The following is a 24,922-nucleotide window of genomic DNA, read 5'->3' as shown; positions in this document are numbered from 1 at the left end:
TGCATTGTATCTAAAATGTGGTTTCAATCGCTTAACCTTCGCACATCCTGTTATTAATCTCAAATGTTAGATAAATATTTTATTGTTTAAACAAAGTCTGTTTGCAATTACAAGCAATGTGGTTAACACACAGTTTACACCCTATAAAAAGTAAAAAAATAAATTATGCTCTGTATTCTCATTTATTTATTTTTATTAATTACTGCCGAGGTTAAAAACCGCAGCTCAAAGCCATTGGCTTTAGCCACACAATCACACGCAGGAGCAGTCATGTGAACACATCCTGACCCTTTCCTGCGTGCTAAAATGTTTTTAAATTGTGCCTTCATGTCAAAAAGGGTCACAATGGAAGGAAAACAAATGACATTTAACAAATTATGTTCACGGTCTGTTCATGGCCATATTGTTTTTTAAACAATATCTTTAATAGAAGGTAATCTCTGCAAGAGAGCATATTCATATGCTGTAAAGATTCTTATCTAAAGCTTCTCAGGGGAATAATGAGCCGTGTGGACCAAGCACTCGTGCATAGTGGAGATTATGCACATTGATTTTATTATAATCTCTGCAGTTCAGACTGCAGTGCTTCAAACAGTCTCCATCCGGCATCCTCGTGAACTTATCTAGTCATCCTTGTACTTGGCTGTGGTGTTCTTGGCTCTTAACAAACACTTGATGACATATCTAAAGGAAACCCAAACCAAAGCCACGATCAGCACAGCAATCAATGCAAAGACGGCTATCACATCTAGACAGTGGTAGGCGTACCACGGCAATTTGTACGACTCAGTGCGCAGATGCGCTGCACCCTTGTGCCTCATGACAAACTCAATCCAGAAAAGGGCGCTGTCTATGGGTTTCATCGGTTTGTCGTGGTGAAGCCGTGACAGTTTGAGCATATTCTGCTTGTAGGGCTTCTGCGGATCCAGAATGTTCTTCAGTGAACTCGTCAGAGAGTCAACGGCCAACGTTGTGACTTCAACGATCTCAGCCACTCCCCGGGACTTCAGGCGCACCATGTTGTCGTACTGGTCAAAGATGAGCGGGATGCCCAGAACTGGCACGCCGTGGTAAAGGGCCTCGTAAATCCCGTTGGTGCCCCCGTGCGTGACAAACACCTTGGTCTTAGGGTGACCCAGTAGATCGTTTTGAGGCAGCCACTCAACCAACATGGTGTTGTTTCCCAGATTGATCGGCCTTCTCCCGATGTGTCGCCACACGACCTTCTGAGGGAGGTTGGCAAATGCCGAGGCGAGGATCTCCGATATCTCAGGGCCAAGGTCGCTCAGCAGGGTCCCCAGGGTCATGACGACCACGCCGTGGTCACCGGAACTCTGCACAAAGTCCTCCAAATCTGAGGAAAGAGGCTCGGAGGGCTTACCTTGGAAGCCTCCGATGTAAACGACATTGGGCATGCTGGGGCGGGGATACTCGAATATGAAGTCCACCCTCATTAGCCAGAGATCAGCACCCTGCATGAGAGACATGACGCTGACATCGGGTCCGAAGTACTGGTCACACACGGCCTGGTACGGTGGATTTGAGACAAAGTAGTACATGTAAACCAAAATGCTGTGACGAATCATATTGTTGATTCTTTGGAAAAAATCCATCTTGTCAGAGTTGTCGGTGAACAAATGGGGGACGTAGGAAAGAGGAGAAGGAGCGATGGCGAAGTGGGCCTCGCCATTGAAAAGCCAGCGCACGTTGAAAACCAAGGGAAGCCGGAGATAGTGTGCCAACAGCACTCCACCCGGGAATGCCGGGTCAGTCAGAAAAAGGTCATATCCAGCTTCTTTCAGCTCCTTGATGAGTGTCTTATTCTCAAAGATGCTGACGATCATTTTTGCCACAACTTTCTGATTCTCCCCCATCATGTTGAAGAGATTCTTATAAAATTCCACGAATGCCCACAGTGTGCCTTTATTCCGACGGATTTCTATTGACCTCTTCAAAAAAGACGTCATGAAGTCTTGGCTCTCTAGGTTTTGGGTCTGCTCCTGGGTGACGGTGATGGAGGTGTAATGGGGTGAGAATTCCGAAACGTACCAGCTGGTGGAGGAACGCACCACCGTGATTTGATGGCCCTGTGAGTGAAGCGCCTCCACCAGGATTTTCATGTTGAGCCAGTGGCTCCCGTCTATAGGGTAAACCAGCACTTTTCCACCATCGCAACGCGAGGACAGGGTGGCTGAAAAAAGCAGGAGGAATGCCAGGGCTGGATATGACCCCATCACTGTAGAAGAGACAAAGAGCTTTACTCAACAAGTATTTGCAGTTCACACTCTATTCAATCTCCCATAATATCATGAATATATTTTAGACCGGGGATCAAAAAGAGAGGGAATATGTAATGGATGGTGCAGACAGATATTTCCTGATGTGTATCTTAATTTTACACAATGTGCAAATAACATTTGTTAAAATAATATGTACCTTTTTTATTAGCATAAAAAAGTCTCGGTATTAGCACGCTAATGCTAGCCAGCTAACTAGCCTGCAAGATTTTAAAATTAGATGGCGTGTCAGCCATATTCAAGCAGGACATTCTTTGTTAAACGTATTAGATATTAGCTCCAGCATTGATGTTTACCGTCACAGTACAGATAAATTATTAACTTTACATCTTACAAATCCTGAACAAGTGTGCAGCTGATCTTCAAATATGTTTTCGCTCTGTAAATGTGTCTCAAATGTTTGCAAATGGTACATAACATAGATTTTTAGATTATTCTACCTCGCTGTATCTTCTCCAGTTTGCACATTGTTCAGGGTTCTTGAACACTGAACAATGAAAGCGTCATGCATTCTATTTTATATCTATTATCAAAGCATGAAGCATTGATGCATCAGTTTGCTAAATACGCGAGTAAATGTACAAAATACAAAAAGGAGACTAAAGTTAAAGCAAATTCTACATCTCATCTACATCTCTAACTGTAAATCAGGTCACAACCACACACCATTGCAAAACAGGAAATCCTTGGCCCAGATGCACTCCTTGAGTGAGACAATGTCTTGAAAAAATAATAGGCAGTGCTATTGTTAACACATTGTCCATAAAAAGAAAAGAAAAAAGTAAAATCTCACCTCATTCCTCTGTGACTTCTCACTCGTACCAAAAATAATCCAGGTTCCAATCAGTGAACTGTCCTGCTGAGCTGCTGGTCAAAATACAAGTCAATGTATAACTCTACGTATCCCTCTCCTGCCTGTGTATCCAAGCAAATGCAACCTGGCAGAAGTCCTCTCCTAACCCTGCCCCCATTCTTTTCAGGCTGTTTTGCCTCTCTGCACAAAAACCATCTGGATATGATTTCACAAACTTCCAGAAAGCAGGATTTCCCAGAAATATATTAAAATGGTGCAAACAACTCTGATGCATTCCACCCAACAACAATCTCTCTCCTCCACCCCTGCACATCAATACTTCATTTAATCATATAGATATGTATTACATTTTTCACAAAGAGATGTAAATATATCCCTCCACCCCCCCCCCCCCATATAACCAATATGGAGTTGTTTAGTTACCAAGTTTCTTTAACAAGTCTCCCATATTGCCTCACCAGGTGGCTTTAGTTGTCTCTTCTTTAAACCAAAAGTCTATATATAAATACAAAATTCTGGGCGGTTATTTTTTAAAGTCGTTTTCAATACCAACGAGTCAAATTGAAAGTAAGCTTGTAAAAGATTGTAAAAAGGAAACGCTCAATCATTATCCACATCAAAGTACATCTATAGGTTATGCTACTGCATATGAGATGAAAGTGCAGAGCATGTTCAGGTTTACTCAAACCAGACGCTTTGATGCCTCAAACGGAAGGAAGTGCATCAAAGAAATAGGACCTTTTCTTTAGAAAATGTGCGTGTGGTGAGTCAACTTCAGAAAGATGATAAAAATCTTGTGAATGTCCTGTGTTGTTTGTATCAGATGACGAACGTGTATATATGTACACCAACTACTTGAACACCATACTGAAAAAATACAAACTGTAAATAATTAGTAGGTAGTATGGATTTGGGACATGCGTGTTTAACAAGGTCAGTGCATACACACATATATATATATTTATATATATGTCATCATAATGGATCTGTACTTCACTATCAAGATGATATGCTGCATCACTTCCAAGCCTTATCTGAACCTTTGTTGGGTTTTCACTCAAGTAACCCCTGCTTTATTGACACCTCACAGCAGACAACAACCCCAGGCGCACGACAAGAGATTGCGGCCTGTAAGCGCGACTCTTTGCAACAACATTTGGCTTCTTGGGCGACCTTTGCTCATTTTGGGACTCGCCCTTCGGAGCTCAGCTTCTCCCTCGCCATGTGTGTTCCTCGTGAACTCCTGCCCTGGTAAACAGTAAAGGACAAGCCCAGTCTACCGCTATCGTATGTCACATGTGGCGTGGACAGAGAGGGCTCCGGGGGGGGTGTGGGGTTGGGTTTGAGAATACTTGGGCAGAGGGGTTTAGTTTCTTTTACAAGTCCCGGTGCCGCTGACCCCTGTAATTCAGTGCGTCGACGGTGCTCAGCCGCTCTGCTGTTTTGGTTCATTGGAGTGCAGAGCGGAGAAATGGAGTTTCCCCAGCAGGAATATTTGAGGCGCCGCAGGTGTGACAGCGCAGGTGAGCTGACAGATGGATAGCCTCTGCAGAGCAAACGGCAAAAACAACACAAGACACGCTGCGGCGGGGCTCCTGCGACCGGCTGGTACATTCAGGCCGTGAGCGAGTCCAAACGGAGCGAGTGCATCAGAGATATGATACGCGGGTAAAAATAGACAGTGGAGTAGTCTAAATGAGTTCTATTTGAACGCTGTTCATATTAGTAGTAGTAGTAGTAGATTGGTGCAAGATATAGTGACAAAAAACAAACAAATGTACTGAGTGGGTAAGTGCATACACACATATATGTATATATGTCATCATAATGGATCTGTACTTGACTTTCAAGATGATATGCTGCATCACTTCCAAGCCTTATCTGAACCTTTGTCTGGTTTTCACTCAAGTAACCCCTGCATCAGTTTTGATGGAATACAGATACATAGTGAGAAATAGACAGTAGGTCTAGAAAGTTGCCAACTGGACTTCTCTCTTTGTTTTTGTTTTACATTTATCTCGCATGCTTTGTTTCCAGGAAATTTGCACACTTGCATGCATGAGTGACACCTGATACCTGAGGTTGTGAAAGAGCCAAGTACAGATAATTATAATAATTAATTATTCTCGCTGGGAAGTACGTTTGATTTATCTGTAGAGATGAGACACAGCTGGAGAGTGGTAAGAGACACATCTCCGATCCCCCTGTGGATATTATTTTGGAGGACATCACCCATTGACCCCCATGGAATAACCTACACAGGACCTCCTGTAAATGGTCAAGCTAATGGCAAAATAGGAAACACTGCCCAAGATTAACTGCCTGTTAGACATTGAACTTTGGCCAAAATCAGATTGATGATTATCCCTGTTGGATGGAATGTAAGACATTAAGGTTTGACATTATGCCACATGTGACCCTTCTTTCTTTGGGGATCCGACCGGACGCGTTTCTTTTGTTATACACAGACAAACATACACAGCTGATTCTCTGTAGTTGTGTGGTTTGCTTAGAGAGCTGAATTGCATTGTTGCTGTACTTCATGTCAAACTTTCGTGTGTTTCGACCTTCGTGGCAAGAAGATTAGATGAGGAGCTCGATGCCGTTCTCAAACTAGTCTATACTGAAATGCAAAGTTAGAATCAGCTGCTAGTTATCTGAGCAGAGGAAACAAACGGCACATGTTACTAGTTGTTTCCGGTCTTCATCCAAAGCTAAGTGGCTGTCTGCTGAATGTAGCTTCGTATTTAACATACAGACAGGGGCCTATTGACCCTCTCATCTGGCCCCCCTTCCTTTAAAGAGCAGAGGGTCTTGGCCTCCACGTGGCTCTCAACGCGGCGTGACGGCCGTGCTGGATGCTGCTAGCGGCGTTAACAGTAAGAACAGCGCAAACTACGACAACAGCGTTACGCGGTCAGGGCGGGATTTCAATTGGCTCTTCACAGAAAGGAATCAGCAGTAGACCAGTGCATGATACATTTTCTAAAAGGAACAAATGTACAGTGTGAGAATTTTGCAGGGGGGACAATCAGACTGTGGGTGTCTTTCGTGTCTTCATCAAGTGATCATGGTTGGACATCTTTTTGTTGTAAGTTAGCCAATTAGCTGAATTTAGAAAAGCGTTGTTCCGTCAACCACACAGCATCTTCAAAATGGCCTGAACAATAACTGAGCCTACTTACAGTATCCCAGATTTAACTCTAAGGTTTACACTGCCCTCTAGTGGCAAGAAAGGAAAATCACCACAATAAACTTTCCCAGTTTGTCAAACAAACAGCTGGATCAGGGCCAACTGCGCTCATCTGAATTCAAGGGAGGTTCACCATCTCTGTTCAACTCCTCTCAGATGTTCTTACGCTGCCCGAGAAACCAGCTTTGTCACCTCAACAGATGACCAGGGTGATGTAAGTGCATGCTTCTCTGCTGCTTGGCCTGACAGAGGTGTTGGCAAACTCCCTACAAGCCTTTTTTTAAATCTTAAAAACAGAGTCAGAGGCGGACGAGCAGCCTCGGGTCCTCCCCCTTCCTGCCTACCAAGTGCTTCTCCTTAATAACAGTCAGCTGACCTGCAGTAGGTAGTGCTCAGCGAAGCACACACAGATCACAGCGCCTCAGTCGCTCGCGCTGTGTCCCGAACTTGCCACTGCGGCCTCATGGCTCTCACCGTTAACACAGAGCAGAAAAAACTCACCCAGACTCCTCTGCTCAAGATCTGGGTGCCATGGATGGGCTGCAGCTTGAACCGCAGGAGAGGATGTAAGTGCAGAGAAAACGTGACCCGTGACCCAGTCTGTCTTGCTGCTGTTTGTTCTGTGACCACTTTAACTCATTCTTGTTTCAGATGAAGCGTTGGTGTTTGCTCACAGCTGCAAGCGTGTCTCGCACCTCTGAACCCTTCAGGACTCTGTTGGGTTCAGGAGGGGCTTGCAGGCAGAAGTTTGAGGGACAAAGAGGAGGTTCTGTCATGGGACGAGAGCCGAGCTGGACCGAGCCAGGTCTGAGTTGGCTCTGTTGTCAGTGTCTGACGTGGGCCTTTGAGAATTGTGCTGAAGCAGCATTTTGCATTCATAATCGAACCGCCTGGATGCGCTCCCTGCTCCTGTTTAGACTCTCATGGGCCACCCGGGTTGTTTTGGGGGGGCCATGCTAACGGTCAAGCTTATAAATAACTGCCATTTTTTCAGACGAGCAAATGGTCATGCCTTATTTAGAGATACACAAACTCTTTCAAAGTACAGCAGATTTGTGCAGAGAATGCTGAAAACGTTCAGTTTTTTTTCCCCTCAACTTTAACTTCATCAAATAAATGGCATGCAGTGACAAGCTGAGCCAAAGCTGTCGACTTGAAGGATTATGGTTTTGGGAACATTGGTTGAGAAGAACTGAGCCGGGTTGAAAGACCGGCAGTGGAGACTTGTGTGCGTTTTAACACACGTGGAGATTAGGAGGGTTGTCCTCATGTGATTGTCGGCCATATGGCGCAGTGCACTACGCTGCTCAAGGTTGTTTCTAAAATGTGATTACCTAACGAAAGAAGGCCAGCATCCGCTCAGTAGACATTGTTCTGTACATGTACTATTTGCAAATGTCTTTGTTTTCACACCTTTTTCAAGAGGTGATTTCCACTTGTTGGTGGTTGGTTGGACGGATTCATGTGTCCGGCGCAGCCAAAGCCAGATGGACATTTGAGCTGCACCTCGGGGCTCTTATTCTCTCTCTTAATGAAGATTACCACCGGCAGCGACCCGGTCAGCACGGATCCGTACAGAGTTTAATTGACTCTTGCTTATCCCTTAGGACACTGGAACATAATGCACTTCTGCTGAATGATTCGCAACCACAGTGCCATACTCAGTAACCATTGCCTCATGCTCTTGTGCGTTTGTCTTCATCTCAGCCTCGGTGCCTCAGTTCTGTAATTCTCCCACGATGATTGTGATGGTGGGGTTGCCAGCCAGAGGAAAGACGTACATCTCCAAGAAGCTCACACGCTACCTAAACTGGATCGGAGTGCCTACCAAAAGTCAGTTTAATAAGCATTATCTCATTATAAAAATGTTTGACAGTGACAAGGAATTTCACAGTTTCTATATTTACTCAAATATGAAATCATCAAATATTGAACACCAATAGTTTGTATTTTTTTCTGTGCCATTAAGGCAAAAGCTGTATTTTAACTTTAACCATATTTTAACTTCTTTCTTTATCCAACCAGTGTTTAACGTGGGCCAGTATCGCAGAGAAGCTGTTAAGATCTATAAGAACTTTGAGTTCTTTAAACCTGACAACGAGGAGGCCATGAAGATCCGCAAGTAAGTTGTAAATTCCCCATGCACTCATATCCTTTCAGTCCTCATCCCTTTGCCTGCACGGGTGTAACTTCTCCTCCAGGGCCTGTGCAACAGCTGCCCTGAAGGACGTCGCTGCCTACTTCTCAAAAGAACAGGGACAAGTAGCCGTGAGTAAGAGGACATCTCAAACTGTCCCTCGTTCATGTGCTTGATCATTAACCATCATGAATATGATAAATACACAAATACATGTTTGCCAATATTATAAGGATGGGTCGATAACTCCTACAATCTGTGCCACCCAGGTATTTGATGCTACCAACACCACGAGGGAGAGGAGGGCAATCATCCTTAGTTATGCAAACGAGAGGGGCTACAAAGTGAGTGTGCACGTGGACGTAATATCTATATTATTCACATTATTCATATTAGCTTAGCATAAAGACTGGAAGAAGGGGGAAACCGCTAGCCTGCCTGTCGAGTTTGTTTTGTTTGTTTTAAGGATAAGAGGAGGGGGGGGGGGTGCAAGGAATTCATTTCAGGCTTATAAATATATATTTTTCAATTGTGTTCAGTTGTTCCTGAACTTTGTAATCACTTCTTGTGCAGGTGTTCTTTGTGGAGTCGATCTGCGATGACCCAGAAATCATTGCAGAGAATATTAAGGTCAGTCAGGTTCAATATAATAGTGTGTAAGTGACGACGCGTTCTCAACAAATTTCCCAAACTGTCTTTCCTTTCCAGCAAGTAAAGTTCGGGAGTCCAGATTACGTGGATCGTGACGTAGACGAGGCGTTGGAAGATTTCAGCCGGCGCATCGAGTGTTACAGGGCCAGCTACATGCCGATAGACGACGAGGAGGACAGGTAATGTCCCATAACGCTTTTCTTCCTGCGAGGTAAATGGGAATCTAAACGGTGCACAGAATAGCCTCCAACTTGTTGATTGTTTTCAAAGTTGCATTTTGGCCAATTCTGACTTTGACCAGGAAGCTCTCCTACATCAAGATCTTCGACGTAGGCAGCAGATATCTGGTGAACCGGGTCCAGGACCACATTCAAAGCAGGATAGTCTACTACCTCATGAACATCCACGTCACACCGAGGTCCATCTACCTGAGCCGCCACGGAGAGAGCGAACTCAACCTGTTGGGGCGCATCGGTGGAGATTCAGGCCTCTCCCCGAGGGGACAGAAGGTGGGTGGATGACACTGCACCAGTAGAGGAAGCATTCGTATCCTTCGCATAAGTGAGAGAAGTGATACACTGTAAAAACTACTGCACTTCAAGTACTGCATTCAGGATGTTACTAGTAAAAGTTAGTAATTTAGGAAAAGTACTTATTGCAGAAAGTTGTCCACCACTACATACGATTATTATCGTTCATGCATTGATGTAAAAGCCGGATCTGAATGTTTTTAGTTGGTTGAGCTTGTTTTAAAGTATTAACTAAAACGATCATTTTTGCTAATCATTCATTCACCGAGTCATTGTAGAAGAAGAAGAAAGAAGTATTACCCAGAGACCCAAAACTAAACCTTTTAAACGTTTTTTTCAAGTCCTTTTTTAAAATGTAACCTTTCAAACATCAAAATTATTGAATAGACATTTAAAGCAACTCAAAGGAAATGTCATAAATCTTTACACTTTAAATGCAAACATGAAGTGTTCTGGCATGAAAAATAACAATAATGAAAATAGATCATTGATCAGCTTTACTTGTACATTCTGTCTGGTAGTTTTATATATGACGATGTACTTGAGTAACTTATTTACATCCCAGCGAGGCCGTATACTGATTGAATTATTATTATTATCATTATGTCCAAATCGCACTAATTCTTTCCAGTATGCCAATGCCTTGGCGACCTTCATCAGAGGTCAGAATATCCGCGAGCTGAAGGTGTGGACGAGCCACATGAAGAGGACCATCCAGACTGCAGAAGCTCTGGGAGTCCAGTACGAACAGTGGAAGGCCCTCAATGAGATAGACGCTGTGAGTCACATGTCTTGCTTTTTAAAATATCATCCTTCCAACAAAAGACACAAAAGAGATCAATTTAAAACAGTTTAAATTTATAGATGATGCTTTCAGATGGTGTAACACAGAGCATTCAATCGCTAACTAATTTAGTCTGTCTTGGAATTTTCAAAGCCAGAAGATCAGTAATGTGGTCTTTACCTTTTTTTAAACCAAGGGTGTGTGTGAGGAACTGACCTACGAAGAGATCCAGGAGAACTTTCCCGAAGAGTTTGCACTAAGAGACCAGGACAAGTATCGTTATCGTTACCCAAAGGGCGAGGTAAGTACTACGCTGAATACACTGCGGCCTTAGCATTAATAAACGGTCTAAGACATTAAGGACTAAGACATGGCTTTTAATATCCAAGTGATGAGAAGCCTCCAGGAAGCTGGTTTAATTGTTGCTTTGTTGGTCAGAGTCAGGCCAGCTGTCCCCCCCCCCCTGTCCGCAGTCATTGTGCTAAGCTAACCATTATATTTCACAGACTTTGCTCAACACAGTCATTATAAGATTATTTGAGGATAGACGGGTTGGCTTAGTGAACTCCTCAATCATTTTGGCTCTTCTCCAGTCCTATGAAGACCTTGTCCATCGTCTAGAGCCTGTGATCATGGAGCTGGAGAGGCAGGAAAACGTTCTGGTTGTCTGCCACCAAGCCATCTTTCGCTGCCTGCTGGCCTACTTTCTGGACAAACCAGCAGGTACACAACACCCGGATCAGAGGCACGGCGGTTTATGCCGTTGTTTTTTTAACACCATAAACCCACCTAAAAATCTTTTTACCCCCCCCCCTCTGAAGATGAGCTGCCTTATCTCAGATGCCCTCTTCACACAGCGCTCAAACTCACACCCGTAGCTTACGGTAGGCGGTAAAACGGTTGCATTGTGTGACAGCTCCATATCTCTGGAAATCTCTCCCTGACGGTCTGACCTTCTCCTCCGTTTCAGGATGCAAAGTTGAGTCTTTTTTCCTCAATATCGAAGCGGTAAACACACACAGAGAAAGGCCACTGGTGAGTTTCCATTAGCACACACTTATACATTATAGATAATTAGCTTTGCCAACATCTCTGTGGCAAATAACATACAACTGGTTGCAGACAGTAATATGTATATATCAGTGAAAATGAGTATGTACAGTGCCTCGCAAAAGTTTTCACCCCAGGTGTTGTCTTATTTTGTTGAGTCAGAACCTGGAATTCAAATTGACCTTTTATTTGGATCTGATGGAATTGGAAAATTGAAATGGAAATTAAAAAGGAACAAAGACAACAACAAAGAAAAAAAAAATGCTGCTTGAACATGTGTATGCCGCCTTTGCTCTGGGGCCCCTAAATAACATCCCGCCTGAAGTCACATTCATTAGTTAAATAAATGTACCTTTGTGCCATTTTACGTGATGACCCGTAATCAGAGACGAGACAAGCAGGGCATTAGTCGGAGAGACAAACTCTTCAGAGTTCCACTTTAAGCCAGATATACTTCTGGGGAAATGATATGGATAAAGCATAGATCATATTACATACATTTAGGATAGTGTGGTCTGAAATTCCCCACCAAGAGCAAATATGAAAACATGTTGACTAAAAGTGGAATTAAGATAGAAAGCAAACAGTTTGAAAGGTTTTGCAACAACTCGACATTGATTTAATACTTTTGTGAGCGGTTTCTCCCTTTCTTTTCTGCATTGCATTGTGGGAGAATAGTTTCCATCAACAGCACACTGAAGAATATACAGTATTTTGCCTGTAGTCCCCTTTTCCATTTTATATTTACTAATAACATGCTTAGAAATCTCTAAACGCTATTTGTGCTGCTGTTGTTGCAGAATGTCGACATCAACAGAAACCCAGAGGAGGCTCTGCTGACTGTTCCTGAACACGTGTAAATGCTGTTTTGTAAAGAATTTACTACAGTCAAGTGAAACTAAATGTTTTGCCACGTACTATCTTGACTAAATATTAGAGATGCCCTCCAGTGAAAGGCTGGTTGTGGTAAAATGGACTTTGAGTCTAGACGATGGAGATAACGTTTAAAACATGACAGCTTCCTGTTTCTTTCTGACTACAGTTGTCTTTTTTGTGAATTCTTTGTTTACAATTTAGGGACAATAACAATGCACCGTGTTTTCGATGCCGAGAGGAAAACACTCGCAAGTTGGCAGTGAGCTTGTCGTTGCACAGATAATAATAAGGTGGTGATCAGCACCACGGACAGCACCCAAACAAACAAGACGCGTACATTGAACCGTTGCAGATGTGATACCAGACTTCAGACGGGGTTTAATGAAAGAATGTAAATAAATAAACATGCAAGACGTCGCTCTGAAAATAAATCCAATTTATAGTCCTGTTTGTGTGTTCTTGGCTTCTCTGTAGGGTTGTTAACCCCCCCCCCCCCCACCCTCCTCAGAAGAACTGAGCTGAAGCAAACTGATTTCACAACAGACCACTGCACTGTTCCATTCTGCAAATAATGAGTCTTTGAGAACGAGCGCTCGAGGGAAATGAAAACTCACATTTGGGAGTGATTTAAGAAATAAAAGTCAGGCTGGAGCATTTAGTAGGAACACTCCCACAAGAAGGAGGAGGAGAGGTGTTTTTGTAGCGGGGTGGTTTCCCCAAATAGGAGAGCAAGGGTTAATAATCCCTCGCCTCTCGTGCACCTTAGGTGGCAGCAGTCCGCGAAATTTCCAGTATGCTCGATCACAACCTGGGGCCTGCTCTCTTTGAGCCGAGTGGGACCTTCTCACTGAGCTTCAAGTTTTTTCACCATTTGTTGTTTTTTTCGTTCACAGTATCTGACGGATGTTCAACAGCTGTCAGAACACATTTTATTCTCCAAGCAGTTAACCAGTTTGATTTAGGCCGAGGCGAGGGAGGGGAGAGAGACTGCCCCTTGCACAAGATCACTTGTGTAAAATGTGAGGTATGTGCACATCGTCCTGCTGCGCGAGCTGCCTCAGTTCCCTTACAACGTGAGACCACTTCACCTTGGAGTCCAAAATCTGAATTACTATGGACACGATGAACTTCAAGATCCAGTGCATCTTAGTGTTCTTCACTTTCTGCATGCAAGAGGGATTATCAAAGGATTATGAAGCAAACCTTGGAGCAGATTCTCTTTTACAGGTATATGTATGTTTTATTAACCCTTTTCCTTTTTGTGTCTAAAGTCATTGTTGTAGTTAACCAGGCTGAATGGAGGCAGGATAATTGTGTAACAATAATAAAACATAACCTTTAAAACCAACAACTGAACTTCAGCCACTCTCAGTAACAAGTGGGTGGTTGATTTGTCTGCAAAAGGGATTTAGTAGTTCCTTCAATTAGCTTTATCAGCTCTAATACAAGCAGAAGAGTGTATCAGCCTAAACATATTAAATATACAAATTCTTCTTTTAGATGAATGATATGATTTACGTGCGTTCCTATAAATGGTTTCCACTCTTTGACGTGTTTATGCAGAATTCCCATTAATGACCAGCGTATGTGGTAATGTATTGACACAGCGATGACTTGTGTGCAAACCGTGCAGCGCTCACAGGCCTTGTATACACTGAACACATTTATTTCCAGTTCCACTTCCCTCTATTCATGAATGGCTTTGATTCAGACTATTTTCACACAAAATCTTGAACCAACCCTCACATAGGCAGATTGTGGCCGATTACTCCAAAAAGGAGGCATTTTGAACATGATAGTATCAAATTATTTTGTGCAATTTAAAAATCTGCCACTGGGTTTAATTAAATGCACATTTTACAAAATGCACTCGATTAACTTGTCTGTTTCTTTCCCAGAGAGTCAGACGTCAAAGCAAACCAGCAAAGGCAGTGGTACGTGTTTGATGTTACTGTCATAAATTCTGTTGCATAAAATACCAGATATTGATGAGTGATCCCCTTGTGCTTTAACATCTGATATTCTCACTTTCTTCACTCTTTTTAAACTGTGTCATACGAATAAACAAGACACAAATATAGATTACAGGTTTACTACACATTTTTTTTCATCAAATGATAAATGTTTTTAGGGGATTTTTAGGAAAATCTTAAAATACAGGATCCAAACTTTTACTTAAATCAAACCACCTGATTATTTTGTAGGGAAAAAGTCAATAAAGAATAGAGACATGGTTCTAGCAAAGCTTTATAAGCCACTGGTTTAATCTTGAAGACATTTTATTCATAAACTGCTTATATTTTGTTTGTTTTTTAATGTTAAAAGGTGTATTCATTAGTTGTCAAACACATGCAGTGCAGCAAAACATTCAATATTTACCTTCCCGAAACGTAGAATAGTGAACATAGTATCACGAAATGTGTTTGTACGTCACAATCGCATAAATACGGCACTTGATGACGAGCACTTTGTTTTTTCTACCACTGACGGCCATCGGCGCCTCTCGCCGGTCGCCCCGATGCCTTTTCCCCCTCCAGCTCCGAATCAATGCCCCTCAAGCACCCGCTCCTCCGGTTTGCAAAGCACAAACCACAGGCTTCCTAAATGCCAGTGAGCCCGCAGGGCCGATGCGGCCTCTCTTCCTCCGGGCCCGTGATGTGGCCGCCTCCGAACCACATGTGGTCGTCAGCAGGCGCCGGGGGTTACGCCAGTAAACAAGGAGGAGGAGAGAGGGGGACAAACCTCTGTGCTGGGTTTGAGTAAACACGTCTGTGATAGTCCAACCTGATTTGGTGGTCCCTATCTCTGAGTCAGCTTACACTTGTTAAAGTACTGGATGTGCGTATTATTTCAAGGTACTGGAGTACTTTATCCAACCTGTTATTTCTACTCCACTATATGAATATATCTCTGTTTTCTGCACTGCATTTGTCTGAGGGCTTTAGTTACTTTTCAGATTACATTTAATCATACACTCAGCCAATAAAAAAATCAGGCAAAGTAAAGAATATACGTAATATTCTGTCAGCTCCGTTTGTGTTCGGTGGGTCACAATAATGCGTCTTTTCTGATGAATTCTCAACATCAGTGCTGACATCCGACTTTTGAGAGACGTATGCACGTACCTGTGATTTGTGTCGCTAGCTGAGGGTGACGGACTACCACGTGAGGTGTTCCGTGGTGTCCCGCTACGCCATTACCACCGTCCAGAGTTCGGTGTGGAACCAGCTGCCCATCACCAAGGAGGCTGCCTTTGAGGTGGACCTTCCCTCCTCTGCTTTCATCTCCAACTTCACCATGTGAGTCGTTGCTTTTCCCGTCTACAGTCTGCAGCGCGTCTGCATCACAACGCCAACGTTAATCGGTGCATTTGACGGTCCGTCTTTTCAATTTCCTATTACCTCTAACCTCCATCATCACTAGGAATGTCAGGAAATAACAATCATCGTGAGTACTGACACGAAATATAATCTATTGACTATATAAATAGAACCTGCAAGGTTGTGAGAACTTCCAATGAATGCTTATACGGTGCTCATTAATTGGCAGCATCCAGAAATGAAACTTTAGAAGAATTTTGTCTGAAACTAGAATCCCGGTTCAGAGGAAAGATGCATCATTTGATTACTGAGAGTTTGCTGAGCGCTCTCTTTCAAAAATGCTAAATATAAACAAAACAAATAAGTCAACATTCCAGGCCAAGCACCAAACCTTGAGCTGGATTTGGGAACGGAAGCAGGTCACGAGGAGGGGGAACCTGAGGGCAAATGAATGCCAGGCTTTGTAAATGCGAGGCAGAACGTTAATAGAGAAAATGACAGGAGTTTGCCCAGTCCCTCTTTTCTCCCTTGCCCAGTTTACTAAGGCAGCCTGCCAGCTAAATTACACCCCACACACACACGCACACACACACACACACACACACGCACACACGCCGTCGACTGTGTGTATGCGTGCCGAGGTTGATGTGGATTTTTTTAAGTATGTGTGAGTTTGGAGCTAGTACTTTTTTTTTTTTTTAACCTTCACTTGTGTCTTTCGTTGACACAAAAAAACCGCACACGCACACATCTTCACGCTCTCATGAGCCGTACAGTCGCCTTCACATCAGGGGGGGGGGGGAAACGCTGCGGCAAATGTGTTGCGTAAGTTCTTTGGCATTTATCGTGTCTCACTAAGAACCCTGTGTCCCGCGTGTAGGTCCCCCCCGATGTACACACGTCCCTTCACTCCGTCTCACGCGCCCCCCCCCCCCCCCCCCCCCCCCCCCACACACACACACCGTTTTCCACTCTTGCCATTGTGCTCTGTTCCTCAAACAAGACCCTCTTCAAGCCGTCGGGGTTTATTTTAGTTTAGCCCTTGATGTTTTTTTTTTCTTCTTTTTTTCTCTTTGGACCTATTTGTTCAAAGGACTTGACCTTAACTCAGCACCTTGTCACGTGACATCAGGGGCCACTGTGCCACATGGCACTCTGGAGCGGTGGTTCTAGTTGGAAGTCTCGGTGGGTGTAGCCGACGGCGGCATTCCCCGGGAGCGTCATCGGCCCCTCATCTGCAAAGTCTCTCTTCATTAATGCTGTTTTCCGGGGGGGGGGGGGGGGGGAGGAAATTGCTCTTTTCCACCCCCCCTCCCTGTTTACGACCCCCACCTCCGCATAACTTGTTATGAATTCCATTTGTAAACACGCTCGATGCGTGTTTGCCAAGCAGCTTAGTGATTCCTCGGGAAATACGAGCTGCAAAATGAAGTCAACTCAGTGCAGCCCAAGCGTGTTTATGACTGAAAAATAATCAGCTTACTGTGTCTGACACAGAAAGCCGTTTCTTCTTCCCTTTTCCTCGATCCCATCAGCACCTCCAACGGCAAAGTGTACATGGCCCAGGTGAAGGAAAGAGCCGCTGCCAGGAAAATGTACGATGCCGCAAAGAAGCAAGGAAAAGCAGCTGGACTTGTTGCTACCAAGTCAGTCCCAGATCATTGTTTTATTATTATTTAACCAAAAATAAAATCGTGCAAGGTTTTAGGAGGAGACTGACATCCGATTCAACAGTGTGAGCTGTGCTTCCCCTCCCACTCTGCTGCCTTCCAGAGAAAGGGAGATTGAAAGGTTTCGCGTGGCCGTAAGCGTGCCGCCAGGAGCCCTGATGTCCTTCTCCCTGTCCTACGAAGAGCTGCTGCCTCGGCGACTCGGCCGCTATGAGCTCAGTTTGGGTTTGAGGCCCGGGCAGCCCGTGCAGAACCTCACGTTAGAGGTCAGCATAACGGAGCGGACGGGCATCAGTTTCATCAAGGCCTTTCCTCTCAAGACCAGCCGGCTGATCTCCAACACGGCTCACGGTAAAATATGAGTCGTTTATCTGATTCGGGATTGGGGAGAAAATCCACCCGAGAAATAGCCATAGGATCCCTCGTACAGCACAATTTCTACGGAAAGCAAAAATGCAATTTTGTTAACAACCAAGTTATAGGATCTTTACTTGTGCTGGTTTCCAGTCTTTATGCTAAGCTAAGCTAATTGTTGCTAAGCCAAATTATACACTTGAGGGTGGTATCTCCCTCGAGTCAGGAAAGCAAATAAAAACATTTCCCAAAAATGTCCAAAATGTTAATGTTAATTGATTAATTACCAATAATTCCTGCTTTCCTCAGGTGACGCGGACCCGCCGGCCTCCACTCATGTTGAGCACAGCGCTGGCTGTGCTCGGGTTCGCTACAGTCCCACTCTACAGCAGCAGAACAGCATCTCCCCCAAAGGTCTTAACGCAGACTTCATCATCCAGTATGACGTGGACCTCAGAGACGTCCTGGGCGAAGTCCAGGTGAGGAGAGTCCGTTCATGCCTGGCTTGTGAAATAGACCTGAGGTGTTGGTCGCAACACTGAAATGTGTTATTGGTACCAGTTAAGGTTGTTTTCTCCACCATTGATTTTTGTATAATCTCCCAGGTGTATGATGGCTACTTTGTGCATTACTTTGCACCCAGAGGGCTTCCTGTGGTTCCAAAGGACGTTATATTTGTCATTGATGTCAGTGGCTCAATGATAGGAACGAAAATAAAACAGGTAAAGTGGACAAACCTCATCGACTACATGTGGTCCTACAATTAGAAAAGTTGCGACATCCTGCAAAGATAATGTGGAAATTCTGCCTGTAATTCTAATATTTTTTGTCAGTAGACCAAGCAGGCAATGAGCATCATTCTCGGGGACCTTAGAGAGGGAGACCACTTTAATATCATCACCTTCTCAGACAAGGTTCACACCTGGAAGAAAGGACGAACAGTCCGGGCGACTCGGCAGAATGTTCGCGACGCCAAAGACTTTGTGAAGAGGATTATCGCAGAGGGATGTGAGTTGAAATAGAATACCGGTTGGCTCACGCCATTGGATCCAAAGTGATTACTCTATTGAACGTTTCTATTTGTTTGATTGTTTGTTCTCTTCCCTCAAAACGGATCGATCCGCTCGCCTGTATCAGGGACCAACATCAACGCAGCTCTGCTGTCGGCCGCCCTGCTCGTCAACCCGCCATCCTCCGCCTCTCCCCAACACCTTTCATCCCCTCGTGTGCCTCTGGTGATTTTCCTCACCGATGGGGAGGCAACCATTGGGGTAACAGCTGGCGACACCATCCTTAGCAATGCCAAGAAAGCTTTGGGCTCGTCCTCTCTGTTCGGCCTGGCCTTTGGAGACGATGCGGACTTCCTCCTCCTGAAACGCCTGGCGCTGGATAACCGCGGCGTGGCGAGAATGGTGTACGAGGACGCCGACGCAGCCCTGCAGCTGAAGGGTTTCTTTGACGAAGTAGCCAGCCCTTTGCTGTCGGACATCCAGCTGTCGTATCTGGACGATCAGGCGTTCGACATCACCCACGCCCTGTTCCCAAATTACTTCCAAGGCTCAGAGCTGGTGGTGGCCGGGAGGGTCAAACCAGGGGTCAAGGACTTGAGGGTGTCGATGTCTGCCACTGATGTGAAGCAGCGTGTCAACTTGGAGAACGATGTGTTGATTTCTCACGCCAGGAGGAACGGGAGCGCAGAATCACTCGATTGTCCGGGAGGCTTGGAAGGAACATCCAGTTTTGTGCGGCGTCTCTGGGCATATTTCACCATCAAAGAGCTGCTATTGGCCAAACTCAATGCTACCGACCCCGCGACTCAAAAGTTACTGGCAGACAAGGCCACCAACCTGTCCCTCAAGTATAACTTCGTCACACCATTCACGTCTTTAGTTGTAGTTAAGCCAGACGCAGAAACTCCAACCACCACAAAGCCCACCGCCGCAGCAGCTCCAACCACGACGGGGGCGACTACTGCCACCAACAGAATATTAGCTGCTGGGCAGTCGAAGGCGTCCGTTTTAGCTAATAACCCCAACTCTGGGAAAAACAAAGCTCCTCAGCCACCTACAAAGCGGACTAAAAACATCTCAGGCCCAACGTCCACAGCAAAGACGGCACCGTCCAGGAAAACCACAACTTCAAGTCCCGGCTCTGTCAAAACAGCACCAGCTCCATTCTCGGGTAAAAAGCCCACTCCTTCCCACAATGAATCCAGAACCGTCCCTCCTGCTCCTCCTCCTCCTCCTCCCCACCCTCCCGTCGGTAAGACACCGACCTCTCTGCTGAAAGCTCTCAAAACGGCGCCACCCCCTGCGCCTGGAAAGGTCTCCACCCAGCAGCCCAAGGCCCTCAAAACAACCACGCCCAGCGCAGCGATAGCGTTCACCACCAGCACCGCGCCTGCCCTCAGCTGGTTCGGAACCGACCCAGCACCGCTGCCCGGGAAACTTCTCCCCCCTCGGCACGGTGCGGCAGCGAGGACTGACCCGCCTCCCCTCGGAGCGAGCGCGCCCTCCGCCGCGGAGGCAGCAAACACTCCCACAGCTGCTCCAGATGTGGGGGGGGTCACCACCGCTGTGCACGAGCTGTCGTCTCCGCTCACCTCCCCCGCGCCGGCTCCAGCTCCAGCTGCGGATGGCAACAGCAGCGACGTGAGCATCGCAACCTTGGTGTCGGCCACCTTCGCCCCTATGCCCGGCGTGACGGACGGGCCGCGGCTGTGGGAAGCAGCCGGGCTTCTGGGTAGGTTCCGCCTCGTTGGGTCCGCCCGAGTCTAATGTGATGTTGTCCGGCCACTTTCCAGCTGCATGTCAAAGGATGCTGCCTTTTTGTATATATTTATTCCTAATTGAAATTTTATTTATCCGTCCACTAGATGTCTCTACTTTCATTCAGAGAAAAGGTGAAAGGGAATTTTCTTTTTATATTTTAATGGCAGACCACTTTTTATTCTGAAATTTGTATTAGGCTACATTCTATGCTCTCGTCTCTTTTAGATTTCGACCTTGTGAAGGGTGAGTACAACCTTTAATTCTTGTAATACTGCTGTAAATCTAAATTCCCTCACGTGTTGTGAACTTTGGTTCTGATTTCTTGCCTTGATTTCACAGACTATGATGCAACCTATGACTACGACTACGATCTCAACTATGATGGCTGTAAGTTTCAAAACCTTATTAGACGTTATTCTGTGCTTACATTATTGTAAGTATTAAAATACATTATCTGACTTCTTTCCAGGGGATGATACTGCAGACTCATCATTTGGTAAGTATTCAGTGGCTGTTGTTGACAGCTGCATGTCCCAAACAACATGTCTTTTTTGTAGTGATGTCTGTGTAGTCCTGTCATTGATTTCAGTGTTTGGGAGGGAAGAGGACTGTCCTTTAGTTGAATGTCTTGTGCTTTTAGATAGTTCTCCCTCCGGATTGAGCACCATCCGGGTCTTCTCCTCATCAGGTCAAGAACATTTCATGTTTTATTCATTCGAATACTTTTCATGTACCTATGTTGTAATAATGCTGAAATGTTGTCTGTTGTAGTTGATGGAGATCCTCATTTTGTGGTCCAGCTACCTAAGCTGCATCAGAACTTGTGCTTCACAGTAGACGGCAGAGCGAACGACGTTCTTAGACTGATCGAGGAACCAGAGAGAGGTTTGCTTACAAATACCAACATGAACACATTTAAGATCAACTGATACGTGTACCTTTTTTTTTTGTGCGTCATTGAATGTTTGCTCCTTCCTCCTTAAGGCATCATCGTTGACGGCCACCTGATGGGAGCCCCCCCAAAGCACGGTGCGGAATCACGCCCCCGAACTTACTTCGACCGGCTAACCGTTTCTTCAGCCACGGGGGGCTCCGGTGACATCACCATCAGCCTCTCACTGGACGCTGTGGTGGTGGAAGGGGAAGGGCGGGACATTCTTCCCGTCAATCAGCGAGGGTCCGTGGCCAGGCAGGGAGTGACGGTCGCCGTGGACAACCACCGGAGCTGCTGGATCGAGCTGAGCAAGGGTGTGAGGTTCCTGGTTATGTTCCACCAGTACGATCACCCCAGCTACCTGCAGATGGCTCACCTGGGTTTCTACATCACAGACGGACGGGGGTTGTCTGCTTCAACCCAAGGCCTGCTGGGTATGTAACACCACGCGCTCTCTGTATCTGTGTATGCTGCTCAGTGTCCGTCAGAGGTGGAGGAAGAAGAACTTGTTTCTTGTTCATTCTTTAAGGTAAAGTACCAACACAACACAAGTAAAGAGCCAAAGTAGAATGTTAGTGACTCATGAGTATCTGATGTACTGTGTCTGAAAGGTTAAAAGGTTAGAAACTACACTCTTGGTCACAGTGCTTTGGGGATTTTGTAATCGTATTTGAGGTTTTTACAATAAAATTTGATCAGATAAATGTACAAAATAACATCTTTTCTTCTAAAATGTAGGGGTGCAGAATCATAAAGTAGCATGAAATTGAAGTACCTTTGTTTTAGTCCAGTACAAGAGTAAAAGCACTTAAGTTACTCTCCACCTTTTGTCCTCCTTCAGGCCAGTTTCAGCACGCTGACATTAGCGTAGCGGCGGTGAAAGATTATCTTGGTGGGGGCGCGCACAATGAGGCCATTTCCGCTAGGGGACTCCTGCGGTGGGGATCACAGCAAATGCCGGTCACCTTGCAGGACAAGACGCTGAAAGACACGCTGCGGAAACACCACATGGGCAAGTGTTGGGTGGTGCCCAAGGCGGAGGTGGAGAGACTACTGGGACATCCATACAAGAGCTACGTGGTGGATCATGTGTAATTCTACCTGGGCCCGCTCCGCCCTTGTCGCCTCTCGGCTGCACGGCTCAGGTCACAGCAGTTGTCACGGCATGCTTAGTGGACAGGGGATGAGCAGGAATTGGGGCTCCGTGAGGCAAACAATGACAACGGCGCCTCACACATTCTCTAATATTGTGTTAGGAGCAATGCAACAGGTGTGGTTACAAAGGAGCAACACAGGGAATAACATTTTAGTAGTACTAGTGAGGAAGTGTGGTTGCACAAATATAATGAAGGACTCAATGATTGCGCATTAGGGGATTTAGTTTGGATTCAGATGCTGCGTTCTGTATCTATGACAGTGGTTGCTTGGCAACCACAAAATGTCCATTTGTGCCGCAGCAGTTTGTTCCACCTCCAAAATGTCTTACTCACGGACTCGGTTTAAGACTTCAGCAAGATTTTTATTAGATTATTCTCATATTTCATCTTGAAATGATTATCAAGCAAAGACTTGTAATTATTAAAACTGTATTTTTGGGGTAAGTTGTATTGTGTATATGAAATATTATTGTATGTACATGTACTCATCCCACAAATCAAATCGTCAAGAGGATACAAACAAAATCAGGGCTTTTCCAGTTTTGCCATGTGCTTTTTATTTTTCTATCATTTCATTCATAGTTTAATTCATTTTATTTGTTACACAAGACATTAGGCATTGCTCACAAACTAGTGATCAAACAAGGACAGTAAGTTTTCTACTACTTAGCCTGAACTATTTCTTTTGTCAATTTCAAGGGATATTGTCAATAGTGGTTTCCAAATATGCCAAACTGGATGAAAATTAAAACAGTACAACCACACATGAGGCTTTTGTTTTCAATAAATAAATAGAAAGAGAGGATGGTATCTGATGCTGAGGAAGGGCACGGGAGGCAGGGCTTCAGATATGTCAATGTTTAAAAAGTAAACATCCAGTTTTTAATCAGATTACACGAATCCAGGACGAAGACGACACACGTTGGTGAACACACAGCTCTTTAGATTTGGATTTCAGTTCCATGACTGACTGTTGGTTTTATTCGCCCATCAAAACCTGTTTTCTTAAAATCTTCGGAATGCTAATATCATCATTTTAAGTCAATATGGAACACCGGAATGATCACTGGATGAGGTGAACGTAACATATGACACAGCACAAAGAACAAACAAAAATAAAGAAACTTTTTTTTTTTATCATCAGAACATAAACCTTGAAATAAATAGAGCATGACAATAAGACACGTACACACCCCCGGGATGAACTTTAGAGTTGCTCATTTTGTCGGGGTGGATGAAGTGAGATGAAACTGCTTTATAGTGTTTTCAAGAAACCAATCAGGGCGTCTCATCTGTTTGTTGTTGATGTGCAACGAGCCGCGGATCAATGGAGCAAAAGTGAGGACGATAACAGCCAGCTACTGGAAAACAATATCTTCTTAGCATTCTAAGCATTCTTAGCTTCTATAGCATTCAGTCAGATCTCCAGAACAACAGGCAAAAACCTCAGCAACTTTTGCCAACACCAGCGACACCATTTTTGGCACCAGACCGACCTGCCGCTAAACGATTCGTTTAAACAAAGCGCCCAGAAATCGGAATAAGACCCCAAATTAAGGCTAAAACCAAATAAAAGCATCTTGGTTTGTTTTTGAGGGGCAGCACCTGCAACTGTGGCTCCACACCTTTGCTACAAAGACTTTGAAAGTTATGGGAATATCCAGCTTTTCCTTCTATTTGACAACTACAGATTTCAATAGGATTTAGTCCTCCAGGGAATGACCTAAATGACACAACACAAGGGTTGAAACACCCAAGACACGACCTGGTGCTTTCACTATGAGCCGAAATTTCAGTCTCCATCCTCTTTCCAAAATCCAAACACATTTTCCACATCCTTGTCCCCTGTGACAATACTTCCTCGCAGTACAATTTGCTGTAATCCATTTGCCTCTCGTCGCTCATTCCAAACCTCCAAACCGAATACTGCCTCTTTTGCTTCAGACATTCCCTCCGCCCCCCCCCCCCCCCCCCAATGTTCCACTTGGAGACCACAGCTTCAACCTCAGATCTGTAAACTTCATAAATTCAGCCAGTGAAACGGGCACCAAAATGTATATAGAAATAAAACTCTTCAATAATTTAAAATGTTAGAAAGTAAACTATTCAAATTCAAAATTAAATCACACAACAGAGATAAACAAGGTAACGGGGAGGCGGGTGACGGTTAATAGCCACTGGTTAGCTTGCCTGCTAGCACAGGGAACACAACAGCATTGCAAAGGGAGCGCTATCAGTCGACAGAACAGCCCATGTAAATGTCATTTTCACCACATTTATTTTTATCGCCCGGACAGAATTTTGCAAAAAACGAGCGGCGTCTTTTGACGGAAAAAACAGGTAGAAAGACCAAGTAAGAGGAAAGTGAAAGCAGGGTTGACAGG

The 24,922-nt window shown here is 44.8% G+C and overlaps 3 protein-coding genes across 6 annotated transcripts; 2 read left to right on the top strand and 1 right to left on the bottom strand.

Annotated features, from left to right (window-relative positions):
- Positions 1-187: 187 nt before the first annotated feature.
- LOC119223774 (UDP-glucuronosyltransferase 2A2-like) lies at positions 188-3,336 on the bottom strand. Its single transcript, XM_037481199.2, has 2 exons — positions 3,091-3,336; positions 188-2,236 (listed from the first exon to the last, which is right to left on the bottom strand). The coding sequence occupies exon 2, from the start codon at positions 2,232-2,234 to the stop codon at positions 624-626; it is 1,611 nt and encodes a 536-aa protein (XP_037337096.2). The 5' UTR covers positions 2,235-2,236; positions 3,091-3,336; the 3' UTR covers positions 188-623.
- A 1,134-nt stretch (positions 3,337-4,470) lies between these two features.
- pfkfb1 (6-phosphofructo-2-kinase/fructose-2,6-biphosphatase 1) lies at positions 4,471-13,357 on the top strand. Of its 4 annotated transcripts, XM_037481202.2 has the most exons (16): positions 6,390-6,518; positions 6,602-6,870; positions 8,012-8,137; positions 8,330-8,426; positions 8,506-8,572; positions 8,711-8,785; positions 9,015-9,071; positions 9,150-9,271; positions 9,394-9,601; positions 10,254-10,400; positions 10,603-10,707; positions 11,000-11,129; positions 11,228-11,290; positions 11,377-11,441; positions 12,257-12,312; positions 13,226-13,357. In XM_037481202.2, the coding sequence occupies exons 2-16, from the start codon at positions 6,768-6,770 to the stop codon at positions 13,230-13,232; spliced, it is 1,428 nt and encodes a 475-aa protein (XP_037337099.1). In that variant the 5' UTR covers positions 6,390-6,518; positions 6,602-6,767; the 3' UTR covers positions 13,233-13,357. The 4 variants fall into 4 exon arrangements, with proteins under 4 accessions (XP_062421622.1, XP_062421625.1, XP_062421619.1 ...); XM_062565638.1 differs by lacking the exons at positions 6,390-6,518; positions 6,602-6,870 and adding an exon at positions 4,471-4,634; XM_062565635.1 differs by having other exon boundaries at positions 6,388-6,870.
- An 83-nt stretch (positions 13,358-13,440) lies between these two features.
- On the top strand, positions 13,441-23,302 carry itih6 (inter-alpha-trypsin inhibitor heavy chain family member 6). Its single transcript, XM_037481190.2, has 17 exons — positions 13,441-13,559; positions 14,231-14,266; positions 15,477-15,631; positions 17,188-17,298; positions 17,426-17,673; positions 17,986-18,155; positions 18,282-18,398; positions 18,513-18,684; positions 18,814-20,418; positions 20,552-20,578; positions 20,673-20,690; positions 20,787-20,834; positions 20,917-20,943; positions 21,088-21,135; positions 21,219-21,332; positions 21,432-21,815; positions 22,223-23,302. The coding sequence occupies exons 1-17, from the start codon at positions 13,446-13,448 to the stop codon at positions 22,474-22,476; spliced, it is 3,648 nt and encodes a 1,215-aa protein (XP_037337087.2). The 5' UTR covers positions 13,441-13,445; the 3' UTR covers positions 22,477-23,302.
- The last annotated feature ends 1,620 nt before the right edge of the window (positions 23,303-24,922 follow it).

Source organism: Pungitius pungitius, chromosome 1, assembly GCF_949316345.1.
Source record: "Pungitius pungitius chromosome 1, fPunPun2.1, whole genome shotgun sequence".
Taxonomy (NCBI): domain Eukaryota; kingdom Metazoa; phylum Chordata; class Actinopteri; order Perciformes; family Gasterosteidae; genus Pungitius; species Pungitius pungitius.
This window is presented reverse-complemented; position numbering and strand designations above follow the sequence as displayed.

Bases quoted from the DNA above. Each gene is read 5' to 3' on its own strand.
- pfkfb1 (XM_062565635.1), top strand. From the start codon at position 6,768: ATGGCTCTCACCGTTAACACAGAGCAGAAAAAACTCACCCAGACTCCT. The intron at 6,871-8,011 runs GTAAGTGCAGAG...TCTTCATCTCAG, and splicing joins CTTGAACCGCAGGAGAGGAT to CCTCGGTGCCTCAGTTCTGT. The intron at 9,272-9,393 runs GTAATGTCCCAT...GACTTTGACCAG, and splicing joins ATAGACGACGAGGAGGACAG to GAAGCTCTCCTACATCAAGA.
- LOC119223774 (XM_037481199.2), bottom strand. From the start codon at position 2,234: ATGGGGTCATATCCAGCCCTGGCATTCCTCCTGCTTTTTTCAGCCACC.
- itih6 (XM_037481190.2), top strand. From the start codon at position 13,446: ATGGACACGATGAACTTCAAGATCCAGTGCATCTTAGTGTTCTTCACT. The intron at 17,299-17,425 runs GTCAGTCCCAGA...GCTGCCTTCCAG, and splicing joins GCTGGACTTGTTGCTACCAA to AGAAAGGGAGATTGAAAGGT. The intron at 18,685-18,813 runs GTGAGTTGAAAT...CGCCTGTATCAG, and splicing joins GAGGATTATCGCAGAGGGAT to GGACCAACATCAACGCAGCT.